Source organism: Alexandromys fortis, unplaced genomic scaffold (assembly GCF_014885135.2).
Source record: "Alexandromys fortis isolate MF-2015 unplaced genomic scaffold, M_Fortis_MF-2015_v1.1 scaffold_52, whole genome shotgun sequence".
Taxonomy (NCBI): Eukaryota; Metazoa; Chordata; class Mammalia; order Rodentia; family Cricetidae; genus Alexandromys; species Alexandromys fortis.
This window is the reverse complement of record NW_026067929.1, coordinates 10,477,160-10,488,946: the sequence shown is the minus strand read 5'-3', so window position 1 is coordinate 10,488,946 and position 11,787 is coordinate 10,477,160. Positions and strand designations below refer to the sequence as shown.

The 11,787-nt window shown below is 43.5% G+C and overlaps 1 protein-coding gene across 1 annotated transcript; it reads left to right on the top strand.

Moving 5' to 3' along the window:
- The first annotated feature begins 523 nt into the window (after window positions 1-523).
- Vim (vimentin) lies at window positions 524-8,703 on the top strand. Its single transcript, XM_050144788.1, has 9 exons — window positions 524-1,188; window positions 1,735-1,795; window positions 4,754-4,849; window positions 4,939-5,100; window positions 5,462-5,587; window positions 6,096-6,316; window positions 6,731-6,774; window positions 7,532-7,617; window positions 8,354-8,703. Exons 1-9 carry the CDS (start codon window positions 626-628, stop codon window positions 8,393-8,395), a joined length of 1,401 nt encoding a protein of 466 aa, XP_050000745.1. The 5' UTR covers window positions 524-625; the 3' UTR covers window positions 8,396-8,703.
- The last annotated feature ends 3,084 nt before the right edge of the window (window positions 8,704-11,787 follow it).

The following is an 11,787-nucleotide window of genomic DNA, read 5'->3' as shown; positions in this document are numbered from 1 at the left end:
CTCCACTACGTGGCCCCAATCTCAGGCTCTCTTTGTTTCTCTTTCCCCGCCTTCAGATCTGCAGGACAGACTTTGCTAGCTCTTCCCGCTCCTCCACTCACAGGTCTCCCCACCCACCCTGTCCCAGAAGACCGCAGCTCTGCGACCGCGCCCCTCCCACCGGCGCGCCTAGTCCCACGCCCCTTTGGCGCAGTGCCAGGGACCACTTTGCTCAACTTTCCGGAGTTCCCCTCCCCCCTACATCCATCCCGCGATCCCTCCTTTCTTAGAACCTAGGGAGCCGGGAGTTTAGGGTGATCATGTGGAAAGCCCCTGAAAGTCCTAGCCCTGTAAAAAAGTAACGGGATGTGTCCGATCCCGACAGCTCTGAAAGAAGACTCGAGGGACACCCCCTAGCCCCCCCTCTTCCCCCTCCCGCCTTCCTCACTTCTCTCCGGGTCCCCATTGGTTGGCACGCCCAGCGTCTAGGATGGCAGTGGGAGGGGACCCTCTTTCCTAACAGTGTTATAAAAGCAGCGCCCTTGGCGGGGTCCGGTCCTCTGCCACTCTTGCTCGGACCCCAGAGACAACAGCGCTCCCACACTTGCAGCAGCAGCAAGCCGAGTCCACCTTCGCCCTCGAAACCATGTCCACCAGGTCCGTGTCCTCGTCCTCCTACCGCAGGATGTTCGGTGGCCCGGGCACTTCGAGCCGGCCGAGTTCCAACCGGAGCTATGTGACCACGTCCACCCGCACCTACAGCCTGGGCAGCTCGCTACGCCCCAGTACCAGCCGCAGCCTCTATTCCTCATCCCCTGGTGGCGCCTATGTGACCAGGTCCTCTGCGGTGCGCCTGCGGAGCAGCATGCCCGGCGTGCGGCTGCTGCAAGACTCGGTGGACTTCTCGCTGGCAGACGCCATCAACACCGAGTTCAAGAACACTCGCACCAACGAGAAGGTGGAACTGCAGGAGCTGAATGACCGCTTCGCCAACTACATCGACAAAGTGCGCTTCCTGGAGCAGCAGAACAAAATTCTGCTGGCCGAGCTTGAGCAGCTCAAGGGCCAGGGCAAGTCGCGCCTGGGCGACCTGTATGAGGAGGAGATGCGGGAGCTGCGCCGGCAGGTGGACCAGCTCACCAACGACAAGGCCCGTGTCGAGGTGGAGCGTGACAACCTGGCTGAGGACATCATGCGGCTGCGAGAGAAGTAAGGCCTGATCCACGAGAGTAGTGGGGCTGTGGGAGGGAGGGGAGTCCTGGGCTCCGTTAGAGGGCTGCCACGCCCTTGGGGATGTGGCGGGGCTGTGGTTGTCTGCAAGATAGCAGCAGAGGAAGCGGCCCCGCCCTGAACCTAAACTTTGCAGTGAACATTTCCCTTCGAGCTCCACTCGAGCTCTTCCCCTGGACTTTAAAAAAGTTTGCTAGCTTCTTCTGGTGGGCTTTCAGTTACCAGACAGGAGGGGAAGATAGGTGTGAAGGATCTAAAACAAAGAGATGGCAGAGGCAACTGGGATGCTGGGCCTGGGGTTCCTCTTGCAGGTCTAGGGAAATGTCTCCGCCGTGATTGTCTTTTCAGGCTGTGCCCCAACTCCAGCTAACACCTGCAGAGGGCTGCGTGCTTAACAAAGTCGCTGTCGCTGGTGTGGGTGGAGGTGTCACAGCTGCTCTGGCCTTGAGGCTTGGCGGTTGGGTGTGGCCGCCCCTCCCCTGGCGATTTCCCTGTTCCACCCTACTAAATGTATTACTGGTTCAGATTGCAGGAGGAGATGCTCCAGAGAGAGGAAGCCGAGAGCACCCTGCAGTCCTTCAGACAGGTTTGTAGACATTCACCTGCAGACAGCAGCCCCACCCTCCCAAAGCACTGGCAGTTCTAAAAGTTACTTCACCCAGGATTTAAAGTTTGCAAAACTTCACGACTGCGTGTAAAGCGCCCTGGTGGAAGAAAGTCCACAGATCGAAAAACTCCACTGTTTAGGCCAGCCCTTACAACATGAAGTTTTTTTGTTCTTGGTTGGTTTTGTGTGTGTGTGTTTTGCTTCGTTTCCAGATTTTTCTTCCCCCAAAACATTTTTTTTTTGAAACACATTGACATTCTGATTTTGAACGGTTACAGTTTGATTAAATTGTGGTTGGGAAAGTCGGTTGGCTAGCTTCCACAAGGTCACACAAAGCACAGTTGCACCCTCATGTTTGAAATGTAGAATACTTCGGAGGATGAGAAAGTTTAATTGGAATTAAGCCAAGTTCCCTTTCTTCCTTCGGAGTTCGGTACTGCATGAAAGCTAGCCAAAGTGTCCTTGCACAACCATTTTTGTAATCTAACACGGGTGAAAGGAAGCCCCGTCTGTGCCCGCTGCTGCAGGGTATTAAGAGTTTCTATGGGCTTCACTATGGAATGCAGATACCGACCGTCCTGGTAAATGTGGTGGCTCTGGACAGAAATAATAGGATCCTTTGTGTTCCCAGAGCAGCTTTGCAACAGGCTACATTCTTATTGAATATGTAATGATGTAGCCACAATTCCAACTGGACACAAGTATTTGCTAACATCCCCTATCTAATGTCGGGCCCGAGCTTGTGAAGTATGTGGCTGGTGTACAAAGTTCCTAAAGCTACAATCCTCTACATTTGGAAAGACCCCGCTTTATGGGTTTGTAGACTTATTAGCACCTTCCACAAATAAATCCTAGCCTGAAGAGTGGAGTTCTATATGACCGAGTAATTTTTGTTTGTTTTTTTTTCCAAAGTTAGGTGGTTCCTTAGCATGCCAAAGCAGAAAGATGGCCAGAACCGTCTTGTCCCTGAGAAGGCTCATTAGAATCGGTTACAAAGCTCTCCAGACGCATGCTCTCGGGTAGCATATTGAAAGTGAGAGATATTTGGATATGTAGCGACAGTACAAGAATATGTGGCTCATTTTAGTCATTGAGGGTACATGGTCATCACCCAAGGAATGTTTTATGCAAAGCATTGGGTTTCTTCTTTATGGACTTCATTCACTTAAATAAAAGGTACATTTCATTGGACTTTTTCAAAAAAGGTTAGTCCAACATCATTTATATCTTTTTGAGGACTTAGTGAAAGGCAGAAATGAATGCTACTACTATTCAAGTTCTTATTTCATTTTTGTTAATTTTCATTTTCTTTGAGGATGATAGCATAACTCAACATTTTAGAACTGTGAAGCTATAAATACAATTGTTTGCAAGAGAAGGACCATAAGGATCCTCACATTCCCTTCAAGGAAAGCAAACTATCAAACTATCCATAGCAAGATTGCAAAGTCTTTTCTTCCCCCCCTTTTTTGTTTTTGTTTTTTTTTTTTCTTTTTGTTTTTCGAGACAGGGTTTCTCTGTAGCTTTGGAACCTTGGAACCTGTCCAGGAACTAGCTCTTGTAGACCAGGTTGACCTTGAACTTACAGAGATCCTCCTGCCTCTGCCTCCCGAGTGCTATGGTTAAAGGTGTGCTCCACCACCGCCCGGCAAGATCTCTGTAAAGAAGTCTACACACAGTCTAGTTGTGTTTTGCCCTAGCATCCTAAAACAGCAGCGTCACTGAATTCATAACAATAATGGCTGAGAAAGATAGAAATACCCTACAGGGGGCATTTCAAAAAATTCAGAGAAGGCAAAAACAATATCTATCAGGATTAAATCACTTCTTATCCTTCTTGCCTGATGAGCTTGTCTCTGCAAATGCATGATGACCTGAATGTGATCAACGAATTGCTACTTAATGTGAGTCTAGCCTGGGAACCTGGATGCCAGATAACTGAGCACTTGCTCTGGATCCCAGAGATAAGCATCAGAAGGCTTACACAGGAGAAACAAAAAGAGTCTGCATATATGTCAAATCTCTTGAACTCAGGATTTGAGAGATGTTTGTGTGCGTATGTTTGTGTGAGTGTGCACCACATTTGTGCAGGTAACACCAGAAGAGGGCATCTGATCCGCTGAAGCTGGCTTTAAAAGCCTTTGTGAGCTGTTAGATGTGGGTGCTGGAACCCAAGCTCAGATCCTCTGAGAGACCAGCTTGCTAACACCTAACCAGTCATCTCTTCACTTGTCCCACATCACACTTTAAGCTTTTCTTTTTGAAGTTTGCATTCTTATATTACATGTTCTCAGGCATACATGGAGTAGTAGAATTGGATCAAATACAATCATCACAAAATTTGAAAAAACCTAAGTGCAGTGACACTGATTTTTTCAGGCTTAAAATTGATAATGAAATTTTACACATAGAAATGTGGACTCAATAGAGTTCACCATACCATGTCATGTGCACACATATGTATTTACTTTTAAATTGTCTACTAGTTACCTTCAATGCAACAGAATGACATTCAATTCATTTTTATAGCTAAGAATGTGTATTGGAATGTGACACTAAATAATTTGTAAATTTATCAAAACCATGAAATTTTCAGCACCTTTTCTATAGTAAGGCAGATGGGTTTTTAAATAAATGACTAAACAAACAAACAAATAAGGGTCTGTAGAGATGGGTCAGTGGTAAAGAGCACTCGCTACTCTTCTAGGGGACCTGAAGTTCCATTCCTGGCACCCACTGAGTTGCTCTTAACGCCAGTTCCAGGGGATATGAAGCCCTCTTCTGGCTTTAATGGGCACTACACACGTGGTGTATTTACATACACATAGACAAAACACCCATATTCATTAACATAAAATGAAAAGGCATTAATATAAATAGATAAAATAGAGAATAGACTTTAGTGCCCCCACATCATCTTTTCTCTTTTTAAAACAGGATGTTGACAATGCTTCTCTGGCACGTCTTGATCTTGAACGTAAAGTGGAATCCTTGCAAGAGGAGATCGCCTTTTTGAAGAAACTGCATGATGAAGTAAGTGACGTCACTTTCAGCGATGCAGCAAGGCCGAGTTGCACCCACGTTGTCCATACCTGACCCCTCTCCGACTCTTATTTCCTCAGGAGATCCAGGAGCTCCAGGCCCAGATTCAGGAACAGCATGTCCAGATTGATGTGGATGTTTCCAAGCCTGACCTCACCGCTGCCCTGCGTGATGTCCGCCAGCAGTATGAAAGTGTGGCTGCCAAGAACCTCCAGGAGGCAGAGGAATGGTACAAGTCCAAGGTATGGAAGGAGCCCGAGTGCTGGGACAATAGAAAAGCCTCTTGCTCGCAAACATCTACCTCCAAGTCCATCAGTATCCCCACATTTTCCCCAGAAGCTGGCTCTGTTGTTTCCGTGCTCCTGCCGCTCACGATGCTTCCTTTAGTGCGGCAGACACTCTGCCCGCTCATTGTCTTCCACTCTGCCTCAAAGAACACCTCGCTGCCAACCGCAGCACCGGTGGCCACTCCTCTCTCCCCGACCTTCCAAACAGACATTTAGACATGTCCTAGGAAATACTGAGTCAGATGAAGATGACTCTCCTAGGAGGGTGAAGAGTCTTGGGAGTGAGCAGTCGCCATTTCTGATTTCTTCCTGACAGTTTGCTGACCTCTCTGAGGCTGCCAACCGGAACAACGACGCTCTGCGCCAGGCAAAGCAGGAGTCCAATGAGTACCGCAGACAGGTGCAGTCCCTCACCTGCGAGGTGGATGCCCTTAAAGGAACGGTGAGTACCCAGCAGCAAAAGGAAGAGGACAATGAGCTCAGCCCCGTTCTGTTGACTAGGTTAACAGTATAGACAAATTAAATATATGATAATTTATATTTTTGGCTACACATAAAATATATAAATGTATATAATATATACAGTCTCATATATATGCACATAATTATATACAAAGACAGTTTTAAGAATTATTCAATGGGTATCTTGAAAGTCTTAGCTTACATATATTTATTGACTATAATAAGAAATATTTTAGAGTCAGGCACAGGAGTATACTCCTGTAACCCCAGCACTCTGGAGACCAAGACAAGGAGTCTTGTAAGTATTCCGTAATTTATCCACGTAGAAATTTTATCTCAACGAAACAAACGTGGGACTCCGGGCTTGTCTTCTCTGTTGGAAACTAGCAGGCATTGGTTCCATTAAGACGACTGTATGTGGTTTATAAATGTTCTGGGGACAGTTGGAGTTGGGAAATCACACCAGAAGTCCTTCTTCCTTCCTGCAGAATGAATCCCTGGAACGCCAGATGCGTGAGATGGAAGAGAATTTCTCCCTTGAAGCTGCTAACTACCAGGACACTATTGGCCGCCTGCAGGATGAGATTCAGAACATGAAGGAAGAGATGGCTCGTCACCTTCGTGAATACCAAGACCTGCTCAATGTTAAGATGGCGCTCGACATTGAGATTGCCACCTACAGGAAGCTGCTGGAAGGCGAGGAGAGCAGGTAGAGATGCCGACTTGCTTGCAGAGAAATTAAGTCGTTAAAGCCTCTCTAGGTCCATCTCAGTTAACCCTAAGACCATTTCCTCAAGGTAGCTACACTTTTTAGAGATGAGGAACTTGAGGTTCAAGGAGACTAATTTGTTGTAGTCAGAGCTAATTAATAACAGAGCCAGGATTTGAACTTTCTACCACGCCAAAGCCAATACCTCCCCCTCTATAATTCCCTGGGAAGAAAATGCTTGCAGTATTTTAAATGTGCTGATGAGACCAACCATAGGTAGATGTTTCTGAATCAGATCCCTAACAACAACAGATTTTCTAGAGGATGAAAGCAAGAAGTGTGTAAACTTGTTTCGTCTTGTCAAAGTGCTTTGTCTAAAATAGAATAATAAAAATGTTTCTTCTCTTTTTACAGGATTTCTCTGCCTCTTCCAAACCTTTCTTCCCTGAACCTGAGAGGTAAGCATGTGATTTCAAGGTTACAACCAATCACTCAGTAGCACAGCATCCCCTTTTTAGTGATACTGAACAGAGAAAATTCTATGAAATATCCATGACTTCCCTTTTTATAAATATATGCATATATCATTTTATTTTCTAAATTTTTTGAGGTTATGGTATAACTACATCATTTCCCCTTCCCTTTCCTGCCTCTAAACCTCCCATGTACCACCCCTGACACACACTGCTGTCTTTTAAGTTCATGGCTTCTTTTTGTTTAATTGCCATTGTATATACATACATATACACATATATATGCATATCTACCTACCATCTAGCTAGCTAGCTATGTATTCCTAAATATAGCTATGTATGAATAGCTATGTATTCCTAAATACATACAATGGCTGAGGCCATTTAATGTTATTTATATGTCTATGTTTTCAGTCTTGACCATTTAGTACAGGACCCATTTCCTCTTATATTATAGTTTACATTATTGTTGAAGATCAAACCCAGGGCCTTGAGCCAGGCAGGTGCTTTCCCACTGAGCTATACTCCTGCCCTAATCCCCTAGCTTTCAAACTCTACACACTAAGTGTAGATCCCAGATTGCTCCCTCCTTAGGTACTATGTATTCAAACAGATAATGCTTTGTAAAATTATGTACTAGTAGTACTTTAAACAACTGCAAATATAAAGTCATAATACTTTGGATAAAATGGCAATTTTTAAAAATTTTTCATTTTTATCTTCTTCTTTTTTTTTTATTCAGAAACTAATCTGGAGTCTCTCCCTCTGGTGGACACCCACTCAAAAAGAACCCTCCTGATTAAGACGGTTGAAACCAGAGATGGACAGGTTGGTACCTTTTAGATACAATATGGGAAAGGGAAAAAAAATAAAAGGATAATTTATAAACATAGAGCCATTTCAAATATGCATTGATCCCCCTTGAAGTCAGCAAGCATATACACCAGATGCAGGCAGCTACCTTGAGAGGTCCCTAGGCCCACGGAAGAATAGGCCCTGATTGTTTGGTCCTTAGACACAGCAGTAAGCTTCCTGCACTCTAAAGTTTGTAATTTGAAATGAGAGTAAAACATCCGTAAGGTACTTTCTAGATGAAAGTATTGCATTAAAGGGCTTTACCTAATGACATCAGTGAATATCAGGGATGCTTAGATATTGGACATACACTTCTCTCTCAGTGACATAGTACAAGGACTTGCATATGGTCAATTAGTGTCTTTTTACCTCTTTATGCTAGGAAAGAAATGGTTACAATTAAATATAATTATGAAAGCTCAACTTCACAAAAAAATATAAAAAGCATTTTATTTAATACATTTTAATATGTTTTGTTGCTTTTGAGCTTTCTGCTTAGGATTGCTACAGCAAATTTCCTAAAGGAAGTTTTCAACTATCCTTTTGTGTGTCAGAACCTTTCACTGGATAATTCTATTACTTGCAGGAGAAAATCTTGCCTATACATCTCCCTAGAAACCCGAGCTATGAAGAGTCAGCATAGTCCCCCGCCTGCTCAGTAAATGCTGCCTCTTTAGGGCTGTGTCTTACTTACTTCTTTTTTGAGCAGGTGATCAATGAAACCTCTCAGCATCACGATGACCTTGAGTAAAACCTGCACGCACTCCGTGCCACAGCGCAGCACCAGCAAGAAGACAGGAATTCGCATCTTCAGGAAACAGCTTCCAAGTGCCTTTGCTGCAGTTTTCTAGGAGCGCAAGATAGATTGGAGATAGAAATCAGCCCCAGTTTCTAACAACCGACACCCTAAAGATTTAGAGGTTTACAACACAATCTAGTTTACGAAGAAATCTTGTGCTAGAATACTTTTTAAAGTATTTTTGAATATCCTTAAAACTGCTTTTTTCCCCAGTAAATACCTGACCAACTTGTTACTGCTTCAATAAATCTTCAGAAATACTCTTTTGATGTGTTATTTTATAATACCTAAACAAATCTCTTCAGTCCTATTGGCTAATTTATTGAAATCATACTTAGTTTTCAAGTTATAAACTCAATTTATTTATGCTTGCAATACAGTTTTCAAGTTAGCCTTTTAAAAGAGTGATCACTTCAATTTTGGGATGGGTGTATGACTTAGTGGTAAAGGTGTGCTTACGTGCACAGGCCCTGGGTTCAGTTTGTAGTGAATGTACACATGTGTGCACATGTACACACACACATACATAAGTTAAAATTGATTCATAGATACTATATAATGCTTAGGAAATGGCTCATTTGGTAAAATTCTTGCTGCAGAATTGTGAGGACCTGAGTTTAGACTCTTGGGACCCATGTAAAAAACAGAACATGATGGTGTGCACCCAATTCCAGCATGCTTGCAGAAAGTAGGGGTGGGGAGAGTGGACAAAGGATCCCTGGGGCTTGCAGACAGTCGATTAAGACAATTTGTGAGCTCCAGGTTCAGTGAGAGACTCTTCCCAAAAGTAGAGTATGAGACTTCTGGTCCCCATCTACACATGTGCACTCACATACTCACATATCTGAACACATATGCCATGCACACAATAAAATAAAACAGATGCTAGGTAAAAGGCTCCCAGTCTGTGATGGCTCAACTTACAGCTGTTGACTCCATAGTATGTCTGAATGAGGGGCATTCAGTAGAAGCTGTACTTGGCAGTATGGTCTCTACCCAGCCGACAGTCATGGTGACACAGGACATGACACAGGCCCCTACACAGCCACACAACCACAAGGGGAGACAATCACCACTCTATGCTGCTAATTTAGGGTGTGAAGAAAGCCAGCCCTCATGTTACATGCAAACCTTCTATCTTAGGTAAAAGATGATATCTGGTCATTATGTCTCTAGAATAATCTAATTGGAAAGGGACCATGAATGTGCCTGGCTCTCTAACACCTACTGTTACAGCTGCTGGATCAAACTACGATTGCAGCGACTATGTGGAAACACTGTGGTGTTTAGGCCCCTAGGGAGTGTTATGTCTGGCAAGATAGTCCATGCTTATAATCTCAGAGTCGGGAAGACTGCTGCAAGTTTGAAGCAAGCTTCAGCAAAAAGTAAAAATGAACTCTGTGAGTACTCCAGACCCACACAGATCCACTTCTGAATTGTAAGTAATAAATAATATGTTAACATATGATAACAGTAACTTTTCTGTCAATGGGCTCATAATGATTCAATTCTATTAACAGGATTGGGAAAATAAATAAATATAATTAAGCCATATTTTCTGTCATCTATTCATTTTGCAATGTTCTCAGTGTCCTAATCCTATTTCCGCCATCCCGTCTCTCCTTTCTAACTCACCTTTGGCTGATGGGAGGACCTCTCTCGGCCACATATTCATTTTCTTCACATATATGGTCTTTTGGCATTTAGTCACTTTAAAGTCACATATTCCCAAAGGGTGGGAAGGACAATAAGGAGTGCTGCCAATACCCATTGAGACGAATAGCTCCCAGCCTGCAAAGCCTCTGACAGCTCTGTCGAAAATCACATCCGAGAAGCTTAGGTGTGGGGGTTGGATCCTTCTCCCTTATCTGTGACTGTCAGAAATTAGACCTTAATGGAAGGCGCCCTAGGAACTCATCTCACAGGAATTCAAATCTCATGAATTCTTCTTTTACTTCTATCTTTAATTATACTGTTAGCATTTTCCTTATCTTCGACTTTGAAAAACTAATAAAAGGGGACTATGTTCTCACAACCTAAGGTGAAAGCAGAGATTAATGTTTAGTTCTTTTATGTATAATATTAATACAAGATTAAAGGAGATTATTTTTTAAGTAGCTGATGGAAAAAGAACGGTGACATAAAGTATAGGTCTGAACAATTTACCACGAGCATTGAGGAAGCCAGGAGAACAATATGAATATGATATCTCCTCTCTCATGGCAGTGACAGATGAGAGGCTACTGGCCAAGCAAGTGCATTTAGTTTTCAACACACAGCAGTCATCCGCCTTTCCTTGATCAGCCTTCAACACGGACACCAAGAGCCCCAAATCTCTTTTCTCCGGCTACAGAGAGACAGGAATAATGCTTAGACAAGTGGAGAGAGGCGTCAGCTTCTAGTCTAACTGTTGTCTGAGTGTTTGCTTTCCCCTAAAACACAGTGAAACCCACTTCCCAAGTCTTTGGGAGGTTGACTTGGCCAGGAGGGCAGAGCCCTCACTGATAGAATTCAAGTATTTACTAAACAGGTCTTGGGGAGTTTATTTGCTACTCTGTCTGGCAGGACAGAGCAAGAAGTCACCATCTACAAACCAGGAAACAGGTTCTTCCCAGACCCAGAATCTGCTGCCACCTTGATCATGAATTTCCATCCTATGGCATGGTGAGCAATGGGTTTCTAAGTTACTCAATGTGACTATATATTACATCAACCCAAACTGGATTATAATAATTGTGTCCCTAAGGAGCCTTCACAGGCTTTCTGAAATAGGCAAGGAAGGTCCCCAAGCAGGCCGGTCCTCTAACTTGTTAGATTGCAGATAAATAAAAAGTCTCTATTGTCATCTGTTATAACACAACAGCACAGACAGGGTGGTTTAAAAAACATACATTATTGTAAATAAGCTCTGGAGATAAGGGAGTCAAGGTTACGGTGCTGGCAGGAAGACACAGTAAACCTGAGCAATGTTATTGCACTTGATTCTGTAATTGAATTTTCATTGGGAAACAATAGCAAGAAAAGATGGTCTAGCAGGGGAGTTCTACCAAACCATTTAATATTTGAATGTAAAATCATCATAAATGACTTCTTAATTATAAAAGATCATTATGTAACTGTTGCCATACATTTATATTGCTATAAGAAAATACACAAGACTGAGTAACTTTTTTAAAAAAACCAAATAAACAGAAGTTTCCAGAGATTAAGACTCAAGGTTATAGCAAACTTGGTGTCTGCTAAGAGTCTGGTCTCTGCCTCTGAAATGGTGACTTGCCATTGCATCTTCTGGAGGGAACAGAAACCATGTCCTCAGATGGTACAAGACATAAATGGAATGAGAA

Excerpts from the sequence above, each read along its gene's own strand:
- Vim (XM_050144788.1), top strand. The coding sequence starts at position 626 with ATGTCCACCAGGTCCGTGTCCTCGTCCTCCTACCGCAGGATGTTCGGT. Across the intron at positions 1,189-1,734 it reads ATCATGCGGCTGCGAGAGAA|ATTGCAGGAGGAGATGCTCC; the intron begins GTAAGGCCTGAT and ends TTACTGGTTCAG. Across the intron at positions 5,101-5,461 it reads AGGAATGGTACAAGTCCAAG|TTTGCTGACCTCTCTGAGGC; the intron begins GTATGGAAGGAG and ends TCTTCCTGACAG.